The 24,626-nt window shown below is 36.8% G+C and overlaps 1 protein-coding gene across 1 annotated transcript in view; it reads right to left on the bottom strand.

The window, feature by feature from the left end:
* The window catches only part of LTN1 (listerin E3 ubiquitin protein ligase 1), a 32,973-nt gene extending 8,402 nt beyond the window's left edge, over positions 1-24,571 (bottom strand). The window contains exons 1-21 of the mRNA XM_062002245.1: positions 24,460-24,571; positions 22,132-22,335; positions 21,701-21,799; positions 20,483-20,713; positions 19,672-19,724; positions 19,080-19,260; positions 18,223-18,396; positions 16,842-17,032; positions 14,976-15,123; positions 13,811-14,596; positions 13,270-13,311; positions 12,055-12,247; positions 9,427-9,666; positions 8,270-8,423; positions 7,866-8,010; positions 6,447-6,648; positions 5,337-5,496; positions 5,058-5,162; positions 4,656-4,798; positions 2,671-2,806; positions 1,644-1,788 (exon numbers count right to left, since the gene is read on the bottom strand). Coding sequence (XP_061858229.1) covers positions 1,644-1,788; positions 2,671-2,806; positions 4,656-4,798; positions 5,058-5,162; positions 5,337-5,496; positions 6,447-6,648; positions 7,866-8,010; positions 8,270-8,423; positions 9,427-9,666; positions 12,055-12,247; positions 13,270-13,311; positions 13,811-14,596; positions 14,976-15,123; positions 16,842-17,032; positions 18,223-18,396; positions 19,080-19,260; positions 19,672-19,724; positions 20,483-20,713; positions 21,701-21,799; positions 22,132-22,335; positions 24,460-24,501 — 3,774 coding nt within the window. The 5' untranslated portion in view covers positions 24,502-24,571. The remainder of the gene's footprint in view (positions 1-1,643; positions 1,789-2,670; positions 2,807-4,655; positions 4,799-5,057; positions 5,163-5,336; positions 5,497-6,446; positions 6,649-7,865; positions 8,011-8,269; positions 8,424-9,426; positions 9,667-12,054; positions 12,248-13,269; positions 13,312-13,810; positions 14,597-14,975; positions 15,124-16,841; positions 17,033-18,222; positions 18,397-19,079; positions 19,261-19,671; positions 19,725-20,482; positions 20,714-21,700; positions 21,800-22,131; positions 22,336-24,459) is intronic.
* Positions 24,572-24,626: the final 55 nt, after the last annotated feature.

Genomic DNA, 24,626 nt, shown 5'->3' with positions numbered 1-24,626 from the left:
ACAGATTCAGAATCCTGTACTGTTTCCCTTCTATGATCTCCTTTATGATGACAGAAAGAAACTGCCACCAAGTGGATTGAGACCAGAAATGTATGCGGCTGTAGCTTATCTGTAGCACTCATGCAGACCATCAAAGTTGATATAAGAACTATTGATATATGAAGTAATCTCACTTTTCTTTCCCAAAAATATAAAAAAAATACCAATATCATGCTGTACTTCCAAACTGAAGACAGAAACTGGCACCATGCTATTGTAAACTGGACATTATTGAAGTGGTGATCAGGAGAGTATTTCTTCTCCCCTAACATACCTCCTTTTTAATTTTATTCTTGCTAGTATCCCTCAAAAAGGAATATCATTAAATATTAAAAGTGTTCCCAAACACTTAATCTATGCAAAATTTTTTTCATACAAGTTTGTTGTTGGTTTTGGGTTTTTTTTAATTAAAAAACCCCAAACCACTTTTGAAGGACATATGGCATAGATAAGAGTATCGATCCCGAGACCAAGAAAGGCCAGATGGAAATTTCCAGCCTGCCCTTCTAAGTGTGCAGTGACAGAAGGTGCTGTAATTATTAAAACAAATACACAAAACAAACAAAAAATATAATCAAGAAAACCCTGAACAACCTCCCCCTTAAAAAGCCCCATATAAAGCGAGACGGTGAGAGATCCTGTAACTTTATTCGATTAATTAAAAAGTCAGCTGTTGACTCTGACTTATTTTCTAATAGCATTAGACTATAATGTTGATGTTTCAGGTGATCATTTAGATACTGAAATGGAGATACTGCTTTTAAGTCAGTTAATTTTTATGTCTTATTAGATTTTGGTCTTAAAGGGATATTATTTTTCAAGACAGAGACCCACAGTAGCCCATTTCAATGTTACTCTCCAATTACCAATGCCATTATTAAACATTGTATTACTTCAAGGAGGAGGGGGTGGTGGGGGTTGGTAGTGTCATTTCATCTCCATATACAACAAGAAACAGAAGGTATAGTATTCCTTGTGCTTTTCAGCCACACACACCTTTGTGAAAAGGGATTTGAGCAATTATTTTTAACATTGTGCCAAATTTTACTGACATGAAATAACTATGGCTCTGCCACATCCAGAGAAAATCTCAAACGTTAAGTAGACCAAAACCAGAGATCCAGCATCAGCACTTCTGGGGTAGGCAAAAGTTCTTTTCTTAGTTCTGTATTTTGGTTGAGATGCTTTTCAAAAATAAGTTGTCTTTGAAATGCCAAGTACCCAGCTATCATTACTGTAAAATACTAGAAAGTTAACAGGCACAAAGTTACAATCCTTAAGACCACTGTGTTCTAAACTCCAAGTAAGAATCACTAGGAGCACTCTGATTACCATTCCTCTTGGCAATCCTCATGCATCTTTGTTCAAATTTAATTGCTACATGGCATAGCTTTTGCAATGTCTAGCTCTGTCATTTTGACAGAACTTTTAACTTACAGGTTTCAAATACTGGGAATGAAAGCAAGATTATAAATGTTCAGCTATTTCCTAGCTTATTTTTTTAACCCTCCTCCCCTGCATCAGTCCAGTAAGTTCAGAGGGCACTGGGAAGATCCTATCACAAACTGCAATGCAACCATTAGTAATAGTCTCTTTTGTATTACCTCTAACCAAGCCAGCATGGAGCACATGATAAAGTCCCACTCACTATCAGCCAAAGGAGATGTGGAATACTTCAGCAGCAAGGGAAGGCAACGGATCATCTCTATGTTGAAACCGAGCAACTGAGCACTTGTTTCTTTCAGATTGCTGTAATAAAAATACAACTAAAGCTTACATATATTCATGTTGTAGACTTGAGTATTATATTCTTGCCTTCGTTCCTCCTCTTAGGAAAGATTAGTCTCACACTAGGCTTTGCCCTCTGTGCTTCTGATATTCTGTCTTTCCAAGTTAGAACACTATGTTAGCTGCCAAGCCTATGTCAATCAACAGATATGAAATAGACTGTCAGAGCTAATTGCTCATTTACACATTAGACAGATTGCTAAAATGGTACCATTCGTATGCCTATATTACTTGAGTGAATGTGTAAACTATTAAATTTAGCAATCCTAGCTAAATCAATGCAAACCCAAAATTATTTAGGTTACTAATTTTTAAAATAATGTTAGTCCTCAAGTGTCCAGATAGTGTATGTTATTTTGAGACTTTGTTGCCTGGATTTTTCTCACTATATTCAAGACAAATGAACATCGGTATATTTCTACTCTTTTCTGGAAGCTTTCCAAGTTATATTTTCAGGTCCAGAACTGTAAAAAACAGACACCTGAGTATAGTATTCAAGTTTTCTTTCTGCTACCTAAATAAGCAATCAGAATTTGGAACTAAACATCCCTCCACACCTACAAAAGTTGGTCAGTTCAGAATGTGTTTGAAAACAGTTGACATCTAGATGCATTACCAAAAAAATCTCCCAGTTCCTTCCCCAGCCTTAAACCATCTGTGTAATTTTCTTCAGTATTAGTTACTAGATACTTAAATATATTAAACTGAGGGATGCAGTTCTACAAAGGCATAAAACTGTAATATTAGAGCAGTTGTAACATACAAATTGATTTTGTTGGAGTTAATAACCACTGTATTTTTAAACTTTTAGAAAAAGCCAAATTATCTCAAAGTTGCACCCACCAGCTAAAGAGAAAGCTGTCCTCATTATCATTTTTCCAGGATATTATGATCTTTAGTATTCCAGGTAGAAGATGATCACACTCAATACTTCTATCATTCAAGCAGGAGTTCAAAATGGAAAGACACCCAAATGCTCCTACAACATAATAAAAATATATTACTGAATAGGTCTTGAACTTCAAGACAAAACAAACAGTAGAACTTGTTAATTGACTGGATCATTTCAATTGATCTTAACAATATAAGACAGTTTTGGTAACACCTAAGCTTTCCTGTTTCAACATGTAATCCAGAGATGCCATTGTTAAATCAAAAATGCTATACCTGACCCAAACTTAAAAAACCCAAACAAAACAGAAAAAAACAACCAAAAAAATCCACCTCAAACCAACCAAAAACTCTTACGAGGTTAGTTGTTGGTTTATACAAGTAACAAAAAGGAAAAATACCTGCTAAGATTTAAATCTATAAATGTGGAATGTTAAGCAATAATTTGGACAGATAATGAAGTAAATGTTAACTACTAGCTATGAATTCCATTATCTTTTTTAGTTTGAGAGTGAAGTACTACAGTTGCATTAGTACTGTTTTCCATTTCTAAAGCAAACTGTGTGTATCTACATGTCTTGCAGAACAAGAACTTTTCTTCGAAGCACAATGACAATGAACTGAGTTAAGTGATGTACCATTTATGCAGAGCAAAACCAACCAAACAAAAAAACCCACTTCACTGAAGCAGCAGTGCAATGGCTTACAAGAACTTCACCAGCACCTCCCTGATCTGAAAAAAATTAAAACTTGAACGGCAAACCTACAACCTGTGGCACGCTTCATGGGACAATTTGAGTATATATATTGTCTGCTCAGAAACCTCTAGGAAATTGAGAAGCAGAAGAAAGGAAAATGCAGACCAGTGCTACACAACAGAGGAGGAGCAAAGATTCTTTTTCGCATGTTCTGGTTAAACTTTTGTAGACATATTTGGTTAGTTCACCAGTTCACTCAGAAAACCAGGAAGGTTTAACTAAATCTGAAGACTAAGAGTTAGATTAACTACCACAGTAGAAAGACTCAATATTCATCTCAATTTGCTGCATGACACTAACTCTGAACATTTTCACACTTCGAGGACATCCATTTGCAGAACTCATTGGAAAACCCAAGGACGCTGCCAAGGGACGGATATTCACAGTTTAAAGTCACCAAAAATAGGTTTTTTTCAATTTATTTAAGCACAGCCGTGTTAAAAATACAAAAATCATCTTTCTAGTTTTTATATAGACTAATCAATAAAAGTATGTGCAAGAAAGCAGAGAAAAGTACTGAGAAAAAAGAGATTTTTTCTTTCCAAGAACATCTAATTAAAACATGCAGAAGGACTGCACGTGACAATTCCCAAAGAATGTTCTTGAAAAGCAATGTTTGTGAAAACAAAAAGTTTTTCTAAAGGATATTCAAAGCATTATTGTAACACAATCACCTCAAAGTAATTTTTCAATAGCTACTGAAAGTGTATGTACAGCAGTTCTGGCTCAGCACACCGAAAGAACTAGTCAAAAATTGTACATAAACTGTGGAAGAGTTCTTGCTAAAGCATCTAAAGATAATCCTGACACTACTAGTTGACAATAGTAATATTTTTTGCATGCTGTGTAAAGTCTAAATGATTAACGGGAAGCTTCAATATTTACAGATGTGTTTAAATCAGATGGATCTAAAAAGAAGTTCAGCAATATCAAAATTCTTTTAACAATATCAGCCTAAATCCTTTAGGTCTAATTTCATACCAGGCAGTATAGCTTTTACTTCCATAATAAGGAAGAAAACTACTCCTACAAACAGTATAGAATATGCAAACTGAGAAGATATTTCTTTCTAGAAAAAAAAAAAATGATGTTATTGTGGTTAACATGTTTTATCTTAAAGTATTAAAAAATAATGTTCTTAAATTCTAATAAAATGGACTGAGGTAAGAACATACTCACCATCAGTGCTGGAAAGCTGTGTCTCTGAGCACGTCATAAGTTTGGCCACACAGTGGAAGACAAGTTCTTTCTTTTCTTCTTCAATTAAAAAAGGTGACAGGCACTGAAGTGTATGCAATCTGCCCTCTGTTAATGGCAGAAATCTATTCATACAAACAAAACATCAGGAATTAAAGAAATGCAAAGAATTAACTAGTAAACGAAACACCAATTGGCTCATAATGATCTACTATCTTATGACATAACTGAGCTCATACACTAAACTGAGTCTAACCATTACATATCATACACACAGGTTACCAAATTTTCAGCTTTCAGTTGCCATTTATCAGAATCAGCATCATTTAACATTATCAACATTTGCAGCAAACAAAACGTTTATAGGCAGCAGTATTAAGATACCCCTCTGTTGTCTTAAAAAGTTGTTTCATCTCACAGGATACAGTGTTTTCCACACTAGTAACTTTAGCCATGGTTAAGGACCAGAGTCTTCCATGTTCTTCTGATCTTCAAAAGAGAAGAAAAGACCCTGGTTAATACATAAAGCTGCACACTTCACAACAAAAGCATTTGGATGAAGTTTGCATCAGTACACATAAGGAAATATGGTGACACTCAACAGTTTAGAAAATGCAAAATGTGAAGACAGAGTTAAAGGCTGTCTTACTTGTTCTTACATACCTATCAAATACTGTTTGCTGAACGCTAGCTGTATTACCAAGTGTTCTGAACTTCTCATAAGTGATATGCATTTCTTCTAACATATGAAGATATTCCAGAAGTAGGTAAGGAGGATTCTCCAATTCTTCAATCCATTGTAATGAGTACAACAGCTCTGCAACTAATTAAACAGAGGTGATTGTTTACAAACAACTGCTGAATTGATTCAGGTCATAAGCAAGAGATTTGAAGTCCAGGCTTTGTCATACTTTTTTAAAGTACGTTTTTAATGCACTAAAAAGATGATATTTCTATGTAACCTCAGGTGCTTCAGAGAATGAACTAGATCTTTGCTACTGCAGCATAAAAGTGAAAATAAAGCTATAATAATCTATTCTAGATGTTCAGGAAATTTTAAAGCAAATCAAGCATGACAAGAACTCTAATTCTTCTCCATATATTTTTTAATATGTATATTTCTTTCAGAGAAGGCAATCAAGATCTAAGTCCAGAAAAACAACCCAAACAAACATACAACCAAATTTTATGCTAAGAGTCAGAATGTAGTCTCACCATTAGCTTACAGAGACCTACACTGAACAACTACAATTCTCATCATGGTTAGACTTCTCATTAATTCATTAATTTGATAATGCTGTCTCTAATATGAGCATTCTACAACTAAAAATAAAAAACATTCCTCCTATTGGAAGTAAGAAAAATTGCTGCCTTAAAATATCTTCACACTATGGCTAAACACTCAGGGAATTTATCTGACAGCACAGATACACTTCTTATTGCCTACTCATGACACTGTTCCATGTGTTTTGGCAATGAACAACTTCAAAGTTCATCATAAACTCAAACTTCTCCAAATTCAAAGTTCTGTTGGGATAACGTATATATAATGGCAAGAGGTCCTAGAAATATAAACACTGTACTCATGCATTCTTAGACTTCTAAAGAATAACTAGAAAAAAAACCAAAAAACAAATAAAAAAAAAAAAGGTGAAAGGGTGATTTCTCATCCCTATAGGCTAAACTTTAATTATTGATTTCCAATTACCAATTCAGGTTCATTTACAAGTAATAGAAATTGTAATTCCTTTAGGTTTTACCCTTATAACTTACTTATATTGTCAATTTTCTTTCTTTCAGCATCATCATTTTCACAGACCATGCCATTTTCCAATACAAGTAGCACCATTTTACTTAGTAAGGCTGAAGTACATAAATGGCCTGGAAGTTTAGTCGTGTCACACAGCTTGACACATGATCCCAAAGGTACACAATTCATACTAAGCCTTCCCTCCAGAAGAGGTTTGTGCATCCACTGTAATATGTACATAAAAAGAGCATGATCAAATAAGTGAACATTTTAATGATACATAGAAAAGCTGTAATTTGTTTGACTGTGAAAATTCAGAATTACTGAAAAATAACCACAAAAGAAACCAAAAGCACAATGGTGAGAATGACCCACTCCAGGAATACTAAAACACCTAAATGCACAGCAGTAACTTGAAACTGCATTGCTGCCTCAGAAATACATCAGCATCTTTAGAACTCTATATATTTTACAAGAAATATTGAAGTTTAGTGGTTGGATAGGAAATTTATGTCCTTCCCCACTCTCCACTCTACGTATCTCAGCATTCTGATGATAGTTAGCCTATTATGTTCCTCTGCAGATATCGTTGTCTTTCATAAAATTAATCTTACAGAAGAGTTAACTCAAAGATCACCTTCATAACGTATATGCTGAGACAAAACTCCTTAGTTAGACAATGCTGCTGAAGTTCCATGCAGAAAAGCAGGATAAAGGCCAGCAGGTCAAGGGAGGTTCTTCTCCCTCTCTACTCTGCCCTGGTGAGGCCTCATCTGGACTACTGTGTCCAGTTTTGGGCTCTTCAGCTCAAGAGGGACAGGCAAGTGCTGGACAGAGTCCAGCACAGGGCCACCAAGATGATCAGGTGAATGGAACATCTTTCATATGAGGAAAGGCTGCAGGAGCTGGGGCCGTTTAGTCTGGAGAAGAGGAGATTGAGGGGTGATCTCTTATTTATAAATATCTAAAGGGTGGGTGTCAGGAGATTGGGACATCCCTCTTTTCTGTAGTAGCTAGCAACAGGACAAGGGGTAATGGGATGAAGCTGGAACACAAAAAGTTCCATTTAAACATAAGAAAAAACAATTTCACTGTGAGGGTGAGGGAGCAGTAGAACAGGCTGCCATGAGGCGTTGTGGAGTCTCCTTCCTTGGAGGTCTTCAAGACCTGTCTGGACATGTTCCTATGCAACCTGATCTAGGTGACTCTGCTTCTGCAGGGGGGTTGGACTAGATGATCTCTAAAAGTCCCTTCCAACCCCTACCATTCTATGGAAAGGGTAATTTAATAGATTTTTTATTTTCTCTGGTAGCATTGGATGATGCCAAAAACATATAGATTTTTTCCTCAGTGTCATGTCAAAATAACGCTTATTTACCCTAAAGGACAGAGACTTGAGGTAAGATAGACTATCATGTGCACATCCATCATCATTTTTATACCTCAGTGGAGAGAGACTCGTGCAATTTCTTCCACTCAGTTTTGTTTGGAGTGATGTGCTCAACATAAACCCCCACAAGATATCCAGAATCAGCTTCCATAAGCTTAGACAGCAAATCACTAACTGCAGAGATCAAAACCTGAAGGCTGAAAAAAGGAAAAAACACTGCAAACAAGTTCAGCACTATCCAATGAAAGTAAGCTGATTCATTTTAAACTACTACAATGCTATATATACAATATGCATACCAATGGCATTTTAAGTTATGCTCTACATCACAATCTCACCTCTAACAGGCTGAAAAAGCTCTCGGTAACACAGATGTCAATTAAATATACAGAGAGAACTGATCGTGGTTTGTTTTGGAGAACAACATTATAAAATGGACATGTACATCACAATTACCTTTTAACATCCAAAGAGGAAGACTGAATTTGATTCTTGACCCACAGTGCAGATTTATGCAAAAAGGTACTCTGTTTCTGCATACTCCGAAGCTGATGCACAAGTGAATTTACACCAGACATCCAAGTGTGTTTTAATTTACATACAAGTAAATCTATTGTAGGAAAAGAAAAAAAAAACCAAAAACCACAAACAACAACAACAAAAAAAACCAACAGAGACTGGCATACCCACCACAAACAGATAAACTCAAATTACAACCTAGAGTATACTATAACAATTGCAGGTCTAAAGGTCCTAGAGGAGAAAGGAATTCCCTTTTCTATGTGGTTACAGGCAATAACTCTCAAAGGCAAATATAAAGATTTTTTTGTAGAGCAGTTTTAAATTAAATCTGACACACATGCAACGTTTTAGTTGCCAGTAAAAGTGATGTTCCTGATATCTACTACAATACGTCCATATGGTCTTCAAAACCACAGATCTTTTTTAAAATACTGAAATACTGAACATTCACAACATCATTTGAAAAGCAGCAGTGGTTGTCAGGCTAGCTTTGTCCTACTTCTACAACAACAGTGCAATGTTTGCTCCTTTGTATCTATGTCAGTAAATAAATATATCGATTTATCTCAAATTCTGCATTTGAAGAATGAAGAAATTAGGATCTCAGTCTGCAAATAAGATGCTGGTAGAGAAAGAAATAGGTCATAATTTGTCAGAGCAACTTGACCAACACATATGTTTTCAGAATAAATATGTCTCTTTTCACTGAAGTGATTGCAGACATTTTTTCACAGGCTCCCCACGTTGCAAAATGAACAACAAAAAAAAATCTCATTACTTGTATTTCGTAGATGTTAAATAATTTATGTAACACTCCAGAAAGTATGGAATATCATAGACTTAAAGACAGCTGAAGCACAAGGAAAACATCAAAAACATTTCAAATCCCTGTAAAGATGTTCAGGACTTGATGTTTAGTAACTGTTGGCACTGTAAATTAAAGCCAAATTTTCTTTTCAGTCACAGCTGCAAGTGCTCAATGTCCATGAACTCAACATTCTATTATACACTTGAAATTGTTTCATGAAAAAGAAAAATTTAGACGTAAGCATGAACTACAAAATTTGGTTGAAGTTGTTCTTCCAAATTACCTGTTAAGTGCGTAGCATCCTGCCTCTGAGCACACAACTGGAAGATGGTGAGCAGCAAATCTTCGGAAGATGGCATCAATAAACACCCTTTAACTGAGCTGAAAAAGCTGGAGGCTACATCACAGATGAAAGACACTGATGGTTCAGAATTCCCAGCTTCAGAAAGATCTTTAGCTTTAGACAGAGCTGCTTGGAGTTTATCAATAATCTTTTCAACAAAACTTTCACCAATCAAAGATTCTGTCAGGGAGAGTAAAAAGACAGCAGCTTTGATTACTTGATAAACACGATCATTCAAAGATATTATATTAATATGCATTGATTTAGTTTTTATTTATTCATTTGGAATGCAAAATAAAGTGCAAAGAAGTTTCAGCCTGATATATACCTAAATGCACCTTCTTATTCCAGAGTCATCTAGGATCACTTAAGCCAAAGTTTCACATTGCCAAGTATCCTTTCTCTAAATCAGCTGAAGCAGCTTAGACAAAAGATATTCAAAACAGAGCAAGTGCAGCATGATCCCTTCAACTTTTACACTTTCCTAGCTTCTCGTAGCAAACTATGAGCTGGAGATTGTACCCCAACCATTGCCTATTATTAACCCAATCAGATCAATTTTCCAGGAATATGCTTATTCCCTTTCTCGTTGGATCTAAGCAGGCTAATCCCATTTGTCCTTCAAGTTCACAGCTTCGTATGGTAATGAGTTCTATTATTCAGTTATGAACTGTATCAAGTAGTTTACTTTTCTCTTTCTTCAAGCCTGCTATTTAAAATGTGTAAGTAACCTCTGGCTCTTCCAGTTAAATAAACAATTAAAAATTTCTCCTCTTTGCTTTTCCTATACCAATTATGATTTTATGGCTCCTTACCATAACCCCATCCACAATCACTTTCATTGCAAGCTAAAACATCCTAGTCTATTTCATTGCCTCTACAAGCAGAAGCTGCTGTGATTGCCCAACCATCCCTGCCGTCTTTCTGTGGGCATATTCTAATTGTCACACCTTTTTTTTCAAAAGCATATAAGTGAACAAAAATATTGCAGTAACCAAAACTACAGGCAGTATTTGAGATATTCACAAACCAACGCCATAATATTTTTCAATTGTCCTTTGGTTTTTTCACAACAGTTCCTTTTACTCTGTATTCCTGTTTTTATTGTTGAGTACCAACCTGCCACTCAAAGGGAACCACCACAATGACTGAAGATCTCAAAGTCTGAACAGCTCAAAGCCTAACCACTGAATAGATACTGTTACAATTGTGTTCTTCCCATGTATACTTTTGATGTTTTCATTTGTAACTTTATGAGTTTATCATTCATATGTTACAGGTCTGTGAAGCTTCAGTTTTGATTACTCTGTATAATCTATCAGAAACAATTGTCATCTTTTCAGTATTTATCCTTCTCCTTTAATTCCTATCATCTGATAGGTTAAAGATTCATAAAAGGCCCTTCCATTTCCTCCATGACAGTTTACCTTTAGAAACTTAGGTGAGAGATCTCAAATTTTTTTTGAAAGTCCACATAGTCTAATTTTGGTCTAAATCACTAAATCAAGAACTACCGTTGTTCCTGAAGATCTCTTAGACTTTAGCTAACACATTTTAAAATCAGTCACACAGCACCCAGTACAAAAGGAGCTCAGTAATACCTCCAGTTCTAGAGCCAAAAAGCAAAATTCCTGGACAATCAGCCCCAGGATACCACCAACTCACAATTAAGAAAGTTTATTCAATCCTCTCTGGAGAGTTTTTCCTGATGCTCCTCTGTTAAAAGTTCCAGTAACAGAAATAACCATCTTACAACACCCTTAGGATGTACTATCTATAAACACCCACTGCAGTCAACTTGTGCACAGCTTTGAAACTTGAAAGCACCACACGGGCTCAGCATTCAGATCAACTGAAGTATGCTACCTCAGAGATCAAAGCAAATGCTGAGTTCAACAAAACATAAGTGACAAGCTGACAGAGAAAACATCAAAAAATTGAACTTTGGTAGAAGTTTCTATCATAAATACCACAAAATGCAGGAAGAAATTAAATAGGATGTTATTAATATAAACCAGATTACATATACAGCATAAGTGCACAAACACATCTTTTAAAATACATGATTCTAATTGAAAATCTCTCAAAGCAATTAGGAGGTTCCGGAACAAGGCATTGGTCTGTAGCCATTGCTTTTTGGGATTTTAGTTTTTAAGATAAATTTCCAATGGTTTGGTTTAAAAGTAAATATTCCACAGCACATCAGCTAATAAACCAAATTTACTTCAATTTCCCTTATGTTATCCAGACTTACAAATCCGAATCTGTTCTTTAAATACTTTTGTTTAGAAATGTAGACCAAAAAAAAAAATGAAATGTCACTGCTGCAAGTTAAGTGTTTATGAAATTAAACTGGACATGGTTAATTTGCTTAGATTAAAAAAAGACAAAACCACAAACAAAAAAGCCCCTAAAGCAAAAAACCCCAAAAAAGAACAAAGAAGCCACCAAATACCACCAGAGGAAAGACTAAATGTTACAAATTGAGTATTCTGAAAGATCTCAAATACCCTTCAACCTTAAGTGCTGTGTTTACACTTCACAATCTCCAAAGAATAATATGCTTACCATTTTTAATGTGTTGTGACAACACTAAGCTCAGGAGGGTCCACCTTTCTGAAGAGGATGACTCTGATGAGGTTGCTATAGGTTTTAAACCCAGGTGACAGAGATCATCTGCCAGCATTACAAGTCTTTCTCCAAGTGTATCTCCTTTCAGCCAGTCAGAGACTAAGGAAAGTTTTGTTGTGCTTGAGCATGCCTGAATTACAAGAGAATAATGATAATAAACTTTACAGGGTATTAACTTAACCAAACAAAAGATTACTTTGTCAAAGCTGCACACAGAGTGGGAATCATATCACGCGTCATGGACGGTTGGAAGGGATCTGGCAAGATCATCTAGTCCAAACCTCCTGCCAGAGCAGGACCACCTAGAGTAGGTCACACAGGAACCTGTCCAGCTGAGTTTTGGATGTCTCCAGAGAAGGAGACTCAGCAACACATCTGAGCAGCCTGTTCCAGTGCTCCCTCACCCTCACAGTGAAGAAAATCTTCCTTGTATTTCTTTGGAACCTCTTATGTTCGAGCTTATACCCATTGCCCCTTGTCCTATCATTGGATATCATAGAGAAGATAACATCTATTTACAGCATTTGAATTTCTCTAAAAAGAAATGGAAGGTCACAAATCAGAAAATCGTTATTTTGATGATAAGTCTTTGCAAGTTACAAAATCATAAAAACTGAGCTTCCAAGGTATATGTGAGGAAAGAGACTATGGTCAACATACTGGACTTGTCCAAAAACTTGTAATACACTTCATATTTCATCCCAATCAATAGCTTAAATGTCAGTCTCTCAATATCACATATGGAAAAAAAAGGGTACACTATCTTTTCCTTGTAAGCACAACGTAAGGGTGATGATACAAATAATCATATAAATTATTGGTCTAACACCCAACTTAGCTTAGAAGGGATAACCACAAATTTATCAGCAATCTCAGTGGCTTGAAAAGCAAACTGACTAAAAACAGAAGGGACAGAGATGCTTTTGTTTTGGAATCATCATTTCATTTCTAAGACCATCCCTACATTTAAACACAGTTAAAAAAAACAACTCTCTGAAACTATTACTACAAGATTTTTAAACTATGGAAATTATCACTACTTCAATTTTTTTAAAAGTCATTCAAAGAATAAAAAAAGGTAATTCAAACACACATAACTGAAAAATAACACCAGAAAATATGTAAAAGAATCAAAAAGTCTTAAAGAGATACCTTTTGAATTATCTGCAGAAAAATAACCCATTTCAGATCCATCTGAAAAGAAAAGCAAAATTATACAATGTTTAACATTCTTTGCTGAATAGGAAGCATTTAATACCATTGTAACTGTTTGGTTTATGACTTTGTTTTTTGCAGGGGATAAGCAGAAGTTGCTAAATTTCAGCCACAAAGTGATCAATTACATTATTATTTTTTGCTTTCAAGTCTTTCTCTACCACACATAGCAACAGGAACTGTTTTTATAAGAAACACCACTAGTATAAAAGCACACTGTATCAGGAAGAGCAGAGAAACTCTGATGTTACTTTTTACAAAAAATATTTATACCATAGAGAAAGGGAAATATATACCACAGTCTTTCACCTCAACACTGCCATGTCAACATTTTCCAAATCTGCTTTCTTATGCTGAACTGACTCATGCTCATGTACAGTATCTTCCATTCCAAAGCCCTCAAATTGCTCACCAACTACAGCCCACAAAAAGAGCAGTCACTTTGATAAAAGCTAATAACAAAACGTACAAATCATACCTTTGTTAAATCATCAAGAATAGTTTTCCTTTCACCATTACTGTTGCAACAATTAAGCACACTGTACAAAATATCAACCAGAAAATGGGTGTCTTTTCTCCAGTCTTCTTTCAGCCAAGTTATTAAATTCACATACAAAAACTGCACAGATGGACTTTCATGATGAGCTTTCACTTCGTTTTGGGATTCAACTTGAGCAGAGTTTGTATCATTTCCCTGCTCTAAAAGTACTTGAAATACTCTGTTTGAAGAAAAAGAGTTGAGCAGAGCAGAGAGAAATTTCAAATGCTGTTCTGACTTCTGTTCATTGACATAAACAATACTCAGTTCAGCAAGGTTGCAGACTAAATTCTCTAAAGGTTCCTTCCTTAGAAATGAAGTACGCTGAAAGTCAGTCTGTGTTTCAGAATCATTATTTCTCATTTCCGTGAGCTTTCCATTCTCTGTGTTTCTTTCAGATTCATCCTCATCCGTAAATCTGATTTTTAGAGATTTTCTGTTGTTTGGTTTTGTGGTACTCTTTGGATTCTGAAGAATTTCTAGCATACCAGATATGGCAAACAGTGATTTCTCCTCAGCATCCAACACATCAACATGAAGTACACACATTTTTAGAAGACGGTCCCAAAAATTTGACAACAGTTTCTGGAAAACTTCATCTGTGCCATTATCATCGGAGAGCTCTGCTTTAGCTTCCCAGGAGCTCAACGTTTCTGCTATTTGGTAAAAGAACGGTCCATTTTGTAACCTGGGCTCCTTAAGTACAGCATCAGTAAGAGGAATTAGCTATGAAGACAAAAAAAAAAAAATTAAAGAACAGTGATCCAACTAGATGATTATTTTATTATTTGTAATACCAGGAAATTCTATACTTTTGAGAAACATTCCTGACGCAATTCCAAAACCTTCAGAATTACTCATAATTGAAGACTACATCAAAATACACAGAGTGGGATGCTGTTTTAAAAGAACAGAATTTAAACTGCCCAGTAAAAGGGATGACTTTATAGGAAGGAAAAAACTGACTAAATTCAGTAATTTATATTTCCGTAAAATTTAGTGAAACTTTGAATAGAGAAGTAAATCCCCACAGAAATTCAGATTTTTCTTTAATTTTGAATTATTAATTGTACCCATAACAATATAAAGTACTTCTAATAAACACCTGGTCGTATATAAGCATTTGATGAAATTGTCTTTGGTCATCTTCTTTCTCAGTTTTCTGCAGTACGGCAAAACGCAGGCATTCCATAAATGCAGTTACAATTGCTGAGCTTTCTGAAGGGCTGGCGATTGCTCGCTCACTCGACAACCTATAGAAAGGCAATATCAGAGGCAGGGCACACTCAGTCATCTATACTTCTGAGAAATACAATCCATACATAACCAACGGAACCTTGGTCATGCTGTTGTTATCCAGACAACACCAATATGACAACACAGAATCACAGAATCATTGACAAGAGTCAGACCAAAACAAATTCAATAAAAGATGATGGAGTGGAGCATCTCCCTTATGATGAAAGGCTGAGAGAGATGGGGCTCTTTAACTTGGAGAAGAGGAGAGTGAGAGGTGACCTCATTAATTTTTACAAATACATAAAGGGCGGGTGTCAGAAGGATGGAGCCAGGCTCTTCTCAGTGATATCCAATGATAGGACAAAGGGCAACAAGTAGAAGCTGGAACATAAGAGGTCCCAAAGAAACACAAGGAAAAACTTCTTCACTGTGAGGGTGAGGGAGCACTGGAACAGGCTGCCCAGATGGGTTGTGGAGTCTCCTTCTCTGGAGACATTCAAAACCCAGCTGGACGAGTTCCCGTGTGATCTACTCTAGGAGGTCCTGCTCTGACAAGGGGGTTGGACTAGATGATCTTTTGAGGTCCCTTCCAACCTTTAAAATTCTGCGATCCTGTGAACATATTTAAAGAGTCAAAACAATGAAGTTGTGCATTTAATACAACTTACATAACTTTTTCATCTAGTATTAGTATTTGTTCAAAAACCTCTGTGGAACTAACTAGAGGAAACGTATCCAGTTAAGCACAATGTCTGCTGTTCCAGTTGTCTGTTAAAACTTCTTTGCAATTTTCTGCATGTGCCACAGAAGTTTAGAAAGTGTCACTTTCTATTATAGAAAGGAAGGGGGAAAAAAAAGCTAAAACAAAAAGTCACCAAAAGACAGTTTCACCATAGCCAGTCTGAGTCTGAACGACTGCAGTTTCTTTGCTTTTTAATGAAAATATCACACAAACTATCATTCAAATATTACAACCATTTTACTACTTGTAATAAAATTCTACACACTTTTCAAAACCAATCTGTACATAACTTCCCCCTCCCAGAGCTCTGCTAACAGCCACACCAACACTGATCAAGAATTGATTTTTGCTTAAATGTTTTAGGTTTTCATAAAATAACTTGGATATGCTTTTAAGTACACGATGCACATGCATCTATTTGAATTAGGTTTGATAGAAAATTTGTTTTGATGTATCTTAAAGGTAAAAAATTATAGCAGTTTCAATCCATTCAAAATCAGTTTTACAAGAATTAAAGTTCCTGCATATAGGAAATTTCACAATCACAAGGCTCATCGCCAATAACGTCTGTAATAATTACACACTGGTGACAAGAGCCTGATAAGAGCCAGTCTAAATTTATATTTTAATTTATTTCCTATTTTAAAATTTATAATGGAATAAACACAAAGCTTTAACAAGGAGATGTAAGAATGCTTTGGGTATGGAAGATGTAGCAAAACCAAAAAGAAGACTGAAGGCTTAAGCAGACAGAGACAGTCACATAGGATAGACCCTAGTTTTGGATATTTAAGAGTATTTTTACAATATCATTTTCAAATATCTGTGTGAAAATAGTCTTCTTTGAAGTAAACAGTTAACACATATTTAAATATCCTCAAGTCAAATGGTATTTTACTTATCTTTAAAGGCTTAAAGAAGATTAGTTCTTCTATTTCCAAATGTAAAAGAGACTGATTTAAAAAAAATACATAAATTTGTGGTTCATACCCTTGAATTATAGAGCTGAAAAATGTTCTGAAATATTCCAGCTTTGGTTCTGCAATGCCAGGAGGTACCTTGCTAATGAACGGCAAGAGATTTGGGTATATAACAGTAGCCAGTCCTCGTCCACCTTCTCGAAGCACTGCCCATAGCTTTGGCAGGACTCCCTTTCTGGCATTCACGTGACTCCAACAGTCCTACAGAAAGAAATACTCATATTGTAAATTCAATGAGAATATGTTGCCTTGGAAGAGCTCCCAGGCTCGACATTTAATCTACCTCTCTATGTTGTAGTTGAAACAAATTACTATAAAACTTAAATTCTCTTGCCAGTATTTTTAAAAATCACTTCCTCCCTATTTCAGCTTGAGAATTTAAGAAGTTAATACAATGAAAATGTTTCTGGGTTGTTTAAAATAAACAGACCTTCTTTGCTAGCAAACTGCAACTAAAGGCTTCTCTTTAATAATGCTTTAAGAACTTTATCTAGGTCCTTTAGCAGGTTTAGCAGGTTCTTCTTAGCTTTAGCAGAGAGGTTGGACTAGATGATCTCTAAAGGTCCCTTCCAAACCCTACCACTCTGTGTTTCTCCGAAGAAAGCTTCATAAAATATCATTATTGTAACTGGTCCTGTATTTAATGCTCTGTTTTTATTATCAAGAATAAGCAACAATTTCAAAATCTAACTTTAGATGCATCACTAACTTAAAAACTCTCTTCAAACATCTTCTGATGGTTACAAAATACTTTGGCACTCTTCCTCCACTACCAAAGCTTTTGTTATCTGATCTGATTCATCACAGTTCCAGACACCTGTATTTACAGTAAGCTGAACACAGATTTTTTTTTTTCTTGTAAATTTGAACAGTTTATGCCAGAGTTACAAAAGAGATCTGCAGCATTAAACCTTCAAAATCGCTGAGTCTGCAGCAACACCTCCTGCTAATAAACACAAAGCTGGTATTTGATTTAGAAGCAGCAAAATAATTATAAAATTAAAATGGAACCAAGTATTAAATTAGAAGGGGAAATAAACAAACCAAAATGCTCTCAAAGTCATTTTAACCAAGAAAATGTTTCAAGTATTATTTTACTTACTAGTATTACTAATATTTATTGTTACTACATTTAATCAAAGGGATTCAGATTAATTTAATTAAACTTATAAAATAACTCTCATCTGTAGACATGCTGGACACAATATATTTGAAAGTTACACTGAAAGCCCAAGGAGTACGAAGGAGCATGTAGCACTGATAAGTTCATGTCTACTAATCATGAAGAAAGCCCAGTTAAGCTCTTCTTTCAATTCTACATAGAAAACAAAGGCATTTAGTGAAAAGTTGTATTTAAGAAACATATCTGCCCCGTAGTCTTCCCACATTACCTCAATAGTGGCAACAGCATACAGCACAGCTTCCCAAAGAGCAGGACACACCACAGCATCACCGTCATCGATACTGAGAAGAACAGCAGGACAAACTCTTGGTGCTTCAGCTTTCACCAACTCAGGCAAGTACTGGCAAAACGCAGATGTCAGCTCAAAGAATGCTGACCGAACCTGACACAGACCATAGGAAAAAAAAAATGAATTGCTCAAATGGCAACACTTTGTCACTGCATGCAGTTTATAACACTCCTTTTAAAGTCACTGTAACTTTCAACACGTGCTCCTCGCAATTCGTCACATCAGCAAAAGTTTAAATATTACCAAAAATAAATAAATTATATAAATTATTTGAAAAGCCTGTTTAATATTTAAGTAAATTGCTCAACAATAAAATGCTTATCAAAAATTTTATTTTTCTACACTTCACACAAGGAACATTTTCCCAAAAGTACCTTAAAAATCTGAACAAAATACTTCTGGAATCAATTCATCACTCAGCACTATTATTCTGATCAGATTGAAGACCAGTAAAATGGTTTAAAAAAATCCTAAAATTCAAAGGCATTAAGAACATTTGCAGTAGACTAACACAGTTCATATCTTTCACGTGAATCTGAAGTGACCCCAGATGCCAGCGAGATGATGGTGACACAGAAATAACAAACTATTTTCCTGCGCAAATTTTAGAGCAATATTGTCTATTTAAGGCCTACGATCATGAAGGCTGTTCCCAACATAGTTCAGTAAAGCACAAAGTTCATTCTTGTAGAATACAAGTAATCAATATTTGCTTCGGTTCAGTGCATTATCTTTAACTAAGAACAACCAGAGTAACAGAGATATTGAAAAGTTACCTGTGGTATGTTGTGTTTGCTGTATTTCCAAAATTTATTTTGGGACAGAAGTGACATCAACTTTTCCTCCAAGGACTGCATCTCTTTCTTTGGCAACATGCTAAGCAACTTTTTCAAAGCTAACAAGGAACAGGTCAGAATCCGGAAAAATTTGGCTTCCCTTTCTTCCTCTGGTACAGTTCTCAGAAAACAGAGCAAAACACATTAAAGTGAACCATAAATAAACCAGTAGGCTTCTAAACTGTCTAAAACACACTGCCTTTCATTTTCCTGTGCTCTTCCCTTGATTTCAGATGCCAGCGATGTAAGTATGTAAACCTTCCTTAGATTCTAATGCTGCCGAATTACATTATATAGACTTAGAAAAAGAGAGAGTTTCTCATCTTTCAGCTATTCAAAAGTGCTGCAAGAATTAGAAAACTGATGACAATTTCAAAAGTATTTACACTTTAGTCCCAAAGAAAGTTGCTGGGAATGGAACTCAAATAATTACTCTGTCTCTGGACAAAAACCTTAATTCACTACTTCCAAGGACAGAGGAAACAATCCAGACCAAAACTTAAATCATATATAGTAAAGCAGGCTAACATACTGGGGGTCACTGAGTGTATCAGGCGTTTCTTTCAGGAGATGATCTTGAAGTACCTAGGGGAATAAAATGCATATATACACGAGAATGTATTTCATTTATGTCTGAAAAATATAGTCTATATGTTGTTCAGAATCTTTACAGCCTCCTAGTCCAGTCTTTTAAACACCTTAGACATGCTAGTGAACAAGAACATAATTTAATTGACTCCTGCAGAACACAGTAACTGTGGTACTGTTTGAAACAAGGCTACCTAACACTTTATAAGTTCTATGCAGTCCTATGCCAACGTGCTTCTGGTAAAAAGAAGCCAAACTGAGACAAAACAAAACAGGCAATTTTGTGAACGATGGGCCAGTAATGTAAACTTTTACCTTTTTTAATTCAGTCAACTCAGTTCCAAATATACTGGCAAGATGAGCATTAATTTTGGTCAGAACTAAACTTGAAGAGGCTTTCTGAAATGCTGCTCAGCATTCTTTAATCCTTTACCATGGCAGCTAAACTAGTCCAGCATCATTATTTCATCTGACAGCAACATTACCTGATGACTGAGCATCATTACATAGAAAAGCACACACCAAAATTCACTTAATATTCATTCCTCTGGCTCTGGTCATTCTAACCACAAGTCAAAAAAATAATAGATGATGTGTCTTTGCCTCAGTCTTCACATTAGCAGGGGCAAAGATTCATATGAGAAAGAAATTGAACCATGAAGAGCGGATGGGGACGGGATGTGTTTTAAACTGTTTGTAAAAGTTGACATATACTCAACAAAAAGCCTCAAAGAAATACAAAAGCATAAACTCACATTAAGAATTTCATCTTTACAGAATACTAAGGCTTCCGGTTGTTTGCTTGAAGGAAAAGCTTTTTCAAAAGCTACTTTTGCAGCAGAAGCAGCAGGGGAGTAAGTGTCACATTGAGCGATCAGCCAGTATCCCATGATACTTTTTAAGTAAGGAGCTAAGTGTTTCTTCACTTTAAGAACCAGTTGCTCAAAAGATTGCTGAGTTGCTTCTCGAACACGGCGGTCATGATCCTGTTCAAGAAAAAAAAAGAGAAAGCTTTAATCTTTCAAGAAATATATCTTTGATGTTACATACTTCAAAGCAGAAGTGGCGACAAAGAAATCTTCTCTGAGTTCAGCCATTTTTGCAATGAATCATGCTATACAGATTTGAAAATATGCAACAATGACAAAAAAAACCTCTTGGTATCCCTAGATAAGGGGAGAGTCCTAACTTGGCAGCATCATATTCCCAATGTGTTTTACATTCTAAGCTGTAACCTTTTCCTGCTATTTACAACAATAGTTTCTGTTTCCTTTTTATAGAAATATTTAATGGAAAGACAAGAGGCAAGAGAAACAGGAAGCCTTGAAGACACTTTTTTGGATCAAAAGGACCATAGGTCTAGACAAACTGTGCATCATGATCGACTATTTGTGTGTGAATTTATAACATCAGGACTTTCTATGCTCTTGCCTCCTGAAATACTAGGAATTGCTCTAATGGATCAGAACAGTGATTCATTTTGTCCATTACCCCATTTCCAATAGCAGTCAGTCCAGATAGTTTAAAGGTGTATTAAATACATTATCTGGCTACATGTAGTCTTTTCATGTTTGGAGGTGGGGGTGTATCTGGGCTTTAATATCAAGTCTGGTCAGACATTAGTCCTAGACCAAAAACATCTGTAGTGATGCTAACTGAATAGTTAATAACCTTTAGCCAATCTGGAATCTACATAAAGGAACTTTTTATAAGACGAAATATTTTGTCATCTTTTTAACAGAAAGGCCTAACAAACAGCTCTCTCCATCCAACAAGTACATTCCCAGCATCAACAGTTCCAGATTCCATCCACTGCCAATACTGAAACATCTCTACAATAGAGCCCTGCTTTTCTTCAGCTTGATGTTTTTCCTAGAGTAAGTCAGTAATTTCACATATCAATAAAGGTTGCCTTAGAGGTTGTCACAGGAAGTGTCTATAGAAGTTTTAAATTTAGATACTTTGGTACTTACTAGGGAGATTTTACAATAAATTCTTGGCCAGTAAGGAAGAACACCTTTAACAACTTCTGCTTCTCTTTCCTTGCACATTGTCCCAAACTCTTGCATAGCCTAAAATGAAAATATCAAGAGCGTGACTGAAGAAGTCAGACAGATACGTCCTGCAATTTACCAGCTTCTACCAGACACTGCAACTCTTTTCGCAAAATGAACTCATTTCTTGTAATTGAGCATCTTCAGTTTACGAATGCTCCATCAGCATGGTGTCATGGAACTATTTATAAGCCTTCCGAGATACCTTCTGGATAGCAATTCTAGCAAATTTAACAAGATGAAAACAACATTAGTTATCTTAACATATTCTTCTGTTCTTAAGAAGGAGGTATTGTTTTCTGATTAAAAACAAAAAACCCCAAAGTATGAGGAATAAAGGCTATACCTACTTTTAATTTTGTTGTAATATCCCTTTTAGAAAGTTTTCGTAACACCATTCGAAAATCAGCATCCACAAGGCTGTCTATTTCCTCTGCTCCTTGAACTGCAGGAACGTATCCTAGATCACTCTGAGATGTTCCAAAGCCAATAAATCCAGGCACTGTTCCACGTTCTTTGGCAAGGAGCTCTGCAGCTCGGCCACTGCTAGAAGGCTGACAAAAAACAGAGAGATAAGTCAGTTATCCATTTCAGTCATTTTATTTTATTCTGCACACATCATGCATTTGAAAGAATGGTTCTATTTATACCTATGGTTCTATTAACCTCCTATTTAAAGCAGTCACGCAAAAAAGGCCACTTATGCTTTAAGCATAGAAGTTTGACCTAGAAAATTGTTTTTCTCTTTAGAATCAGCATTCCCTTGTCTCATAATCCATGAATACTTATGCAACCAGAAAGGTCCTTCTGTAAGTAATTCATTTATTAAGAAATCATTTACCCTTCTTTACTACTCCCGTTTTTACTAGCTCTTCTTGTATTATTGCCTACGGATGCATAGAGATCCCAAGGAATGCTGTTCATTGATATAACGGGGAAAAATAAGAACACGTACAAAACAGAAAATGCTACCAGCAATGATGGGGCCAAGAAGGATTCAGAGGATTGGAGCAAAAGGATACTTATGTAACCTAGTATAATGCTATCCCACTAGTACCACAGTGAGCATTTTGGAGTTTAGCATCTCTTCCAGTCTGCCTCGATTAAGTCAACACCTTACTCACTGTGGCAGTGGTTCATGCTTATTTCAATCACAATCTTTTTGAAAAAGCTGTCCCAAAATTGACCGAAACTTTAATGGTCTCTGTGATAGCTTATAGTCCAAATACATTTTATTTCCTAATAACAGTCACAGTTTTGTGACTTTGTTGTAAGTTGGTTGTTTTTTACAGTAATGACAATTTGCTAAAATTCATTGTATTTTTCTGATTTTCTTGAGGTATGTAGGTCACATCTTATCTGTTATATCTACAGATTTAGAGGGGTTTTTTTTCTGCATGTGAAACCTCAACTATAAGGACATGCCTCTTTGTTTTCTCTGGTCGAGAAGGAGAAAATTTGTCAGTATTACATAACCTGAACACACTGCTTCTCTTGCAATTCTCCCACCCTGAGCTACTGCCGCATACAATGGATGTCACACCACAACAGGTATACTTTAAGACTCTACAGAAAAAATGCACTACATGTACCCACTACTACATTACCTGTAGTAATTTATATCTGTGGTGATTTTGTAGTTAGAATTACAGAATAATTTCATTTGGAAAAGACCTTTAAGAACATCAAGTCCAACTTCTAACCTAACACTGCCAAGCCCACTACTAAACTATGTCCCTTAGCACCTCATATATGCTTCTTTTAAATATCTCCAGGGATGGGGACTAGACCACCTCCCTGGGCAGCCTGTGCCCATGTTTGACAACCGCCTCAGTGAAGCAGGGCTTCCTACTGCCCAAACTAACCTCCCCTGGTGCAGTTTGAACCCATTTTCTCATCCTATTGTTAATTACTGGAGAGATTGACCTCCACCTCACAACAACTTCCTTTCAGGCAGTTGTAGAGAGCGATCATATCTCCTCTCAGCCTCCTGTTCTCCAGGCTAAACATCCTCAGCTCCCTCAGCTACCCCTCATAAGACTTGTTCTCCACACTCTTTGCCAATTCTGGCAAGCTCCAGAATCTCCATGTCCCTCTTGTAGTGAGAGGCTCAGAACTGAAGACAGCACTGAAGATATGGCCTCTCCAGTGCTGAGTACAGGGGAAGAATCACTTCCCTGACCCTGCTGGTCACATCGTTTCTGATTGAAGCCAGGATGCCATTGGCCTTCTTGGCTACCTGGGCACACTGCTGAACCACGTTCAGACAGCTGTCGATTAACACCCCCGGGTCCTTTTCCACCGCAAAGCTCTCCAGCCACACAGTTAACAATCCCCCCTCCCTTTGTCCCTCTCAAGAAAGCGCGTACAAACGCCGCGGGAAGTTGCACTCGTACTCGGGGCCCTGTCAACATTCGCCGCTGAAGCCCGGTGGTGCCTCTGCAACTACAACCCGAAGCCCGAAGACTCCGCCGCCTCCCAGCACGGGAGGGGCTCTGGTTGCCTACAGGCCCCTTCCCAAGGCACCAGGTGGGAACGGAAAGGTGGACTTAACCCGCCGGTCGGGGCCCGGGCCCACGCCGCCTCCCACGGCCAGGCCGCTGAGGCGGGGCGGGATGGGCCGAACGCGGGGCCCAGAGGCGCGGTGCAGCAGCTCCCGCCCCGCAGGGCACGCTCACCCGCAGGTTGCCCTTGGTTCGCTGCTTGTTCTTGCCCCCCATGGCGATGGCGGCGGCGCCGGACAGCAGGCACCGACCGGGAGCAAGGGAAGGCGCAGGCGGGGCGGAGAAGCGCGGCACTTCCGGAGAGCGGGGGGCGGGGCTGGGCGCGCCGCTTCCCCACGGCA

This window comes from Colius striatus, chromosome 1 (assembly GCF_028858725.1).
Source record: "Colius striatus isolate bColStr4 chromosome 1, bColStr4.1.hap1, whole genome shotgun sequence".
Classification (NCBI taxonomy): Eukaryota; Metazoa; Chordata; class Aves; order Coliiformes; family Coliidae; genus Colius; species Colius striatus.
Note: the sequence above shows the minus strand (reverse complement) of the source record. Positions and strands in the feature narration are given on the sequence as shown.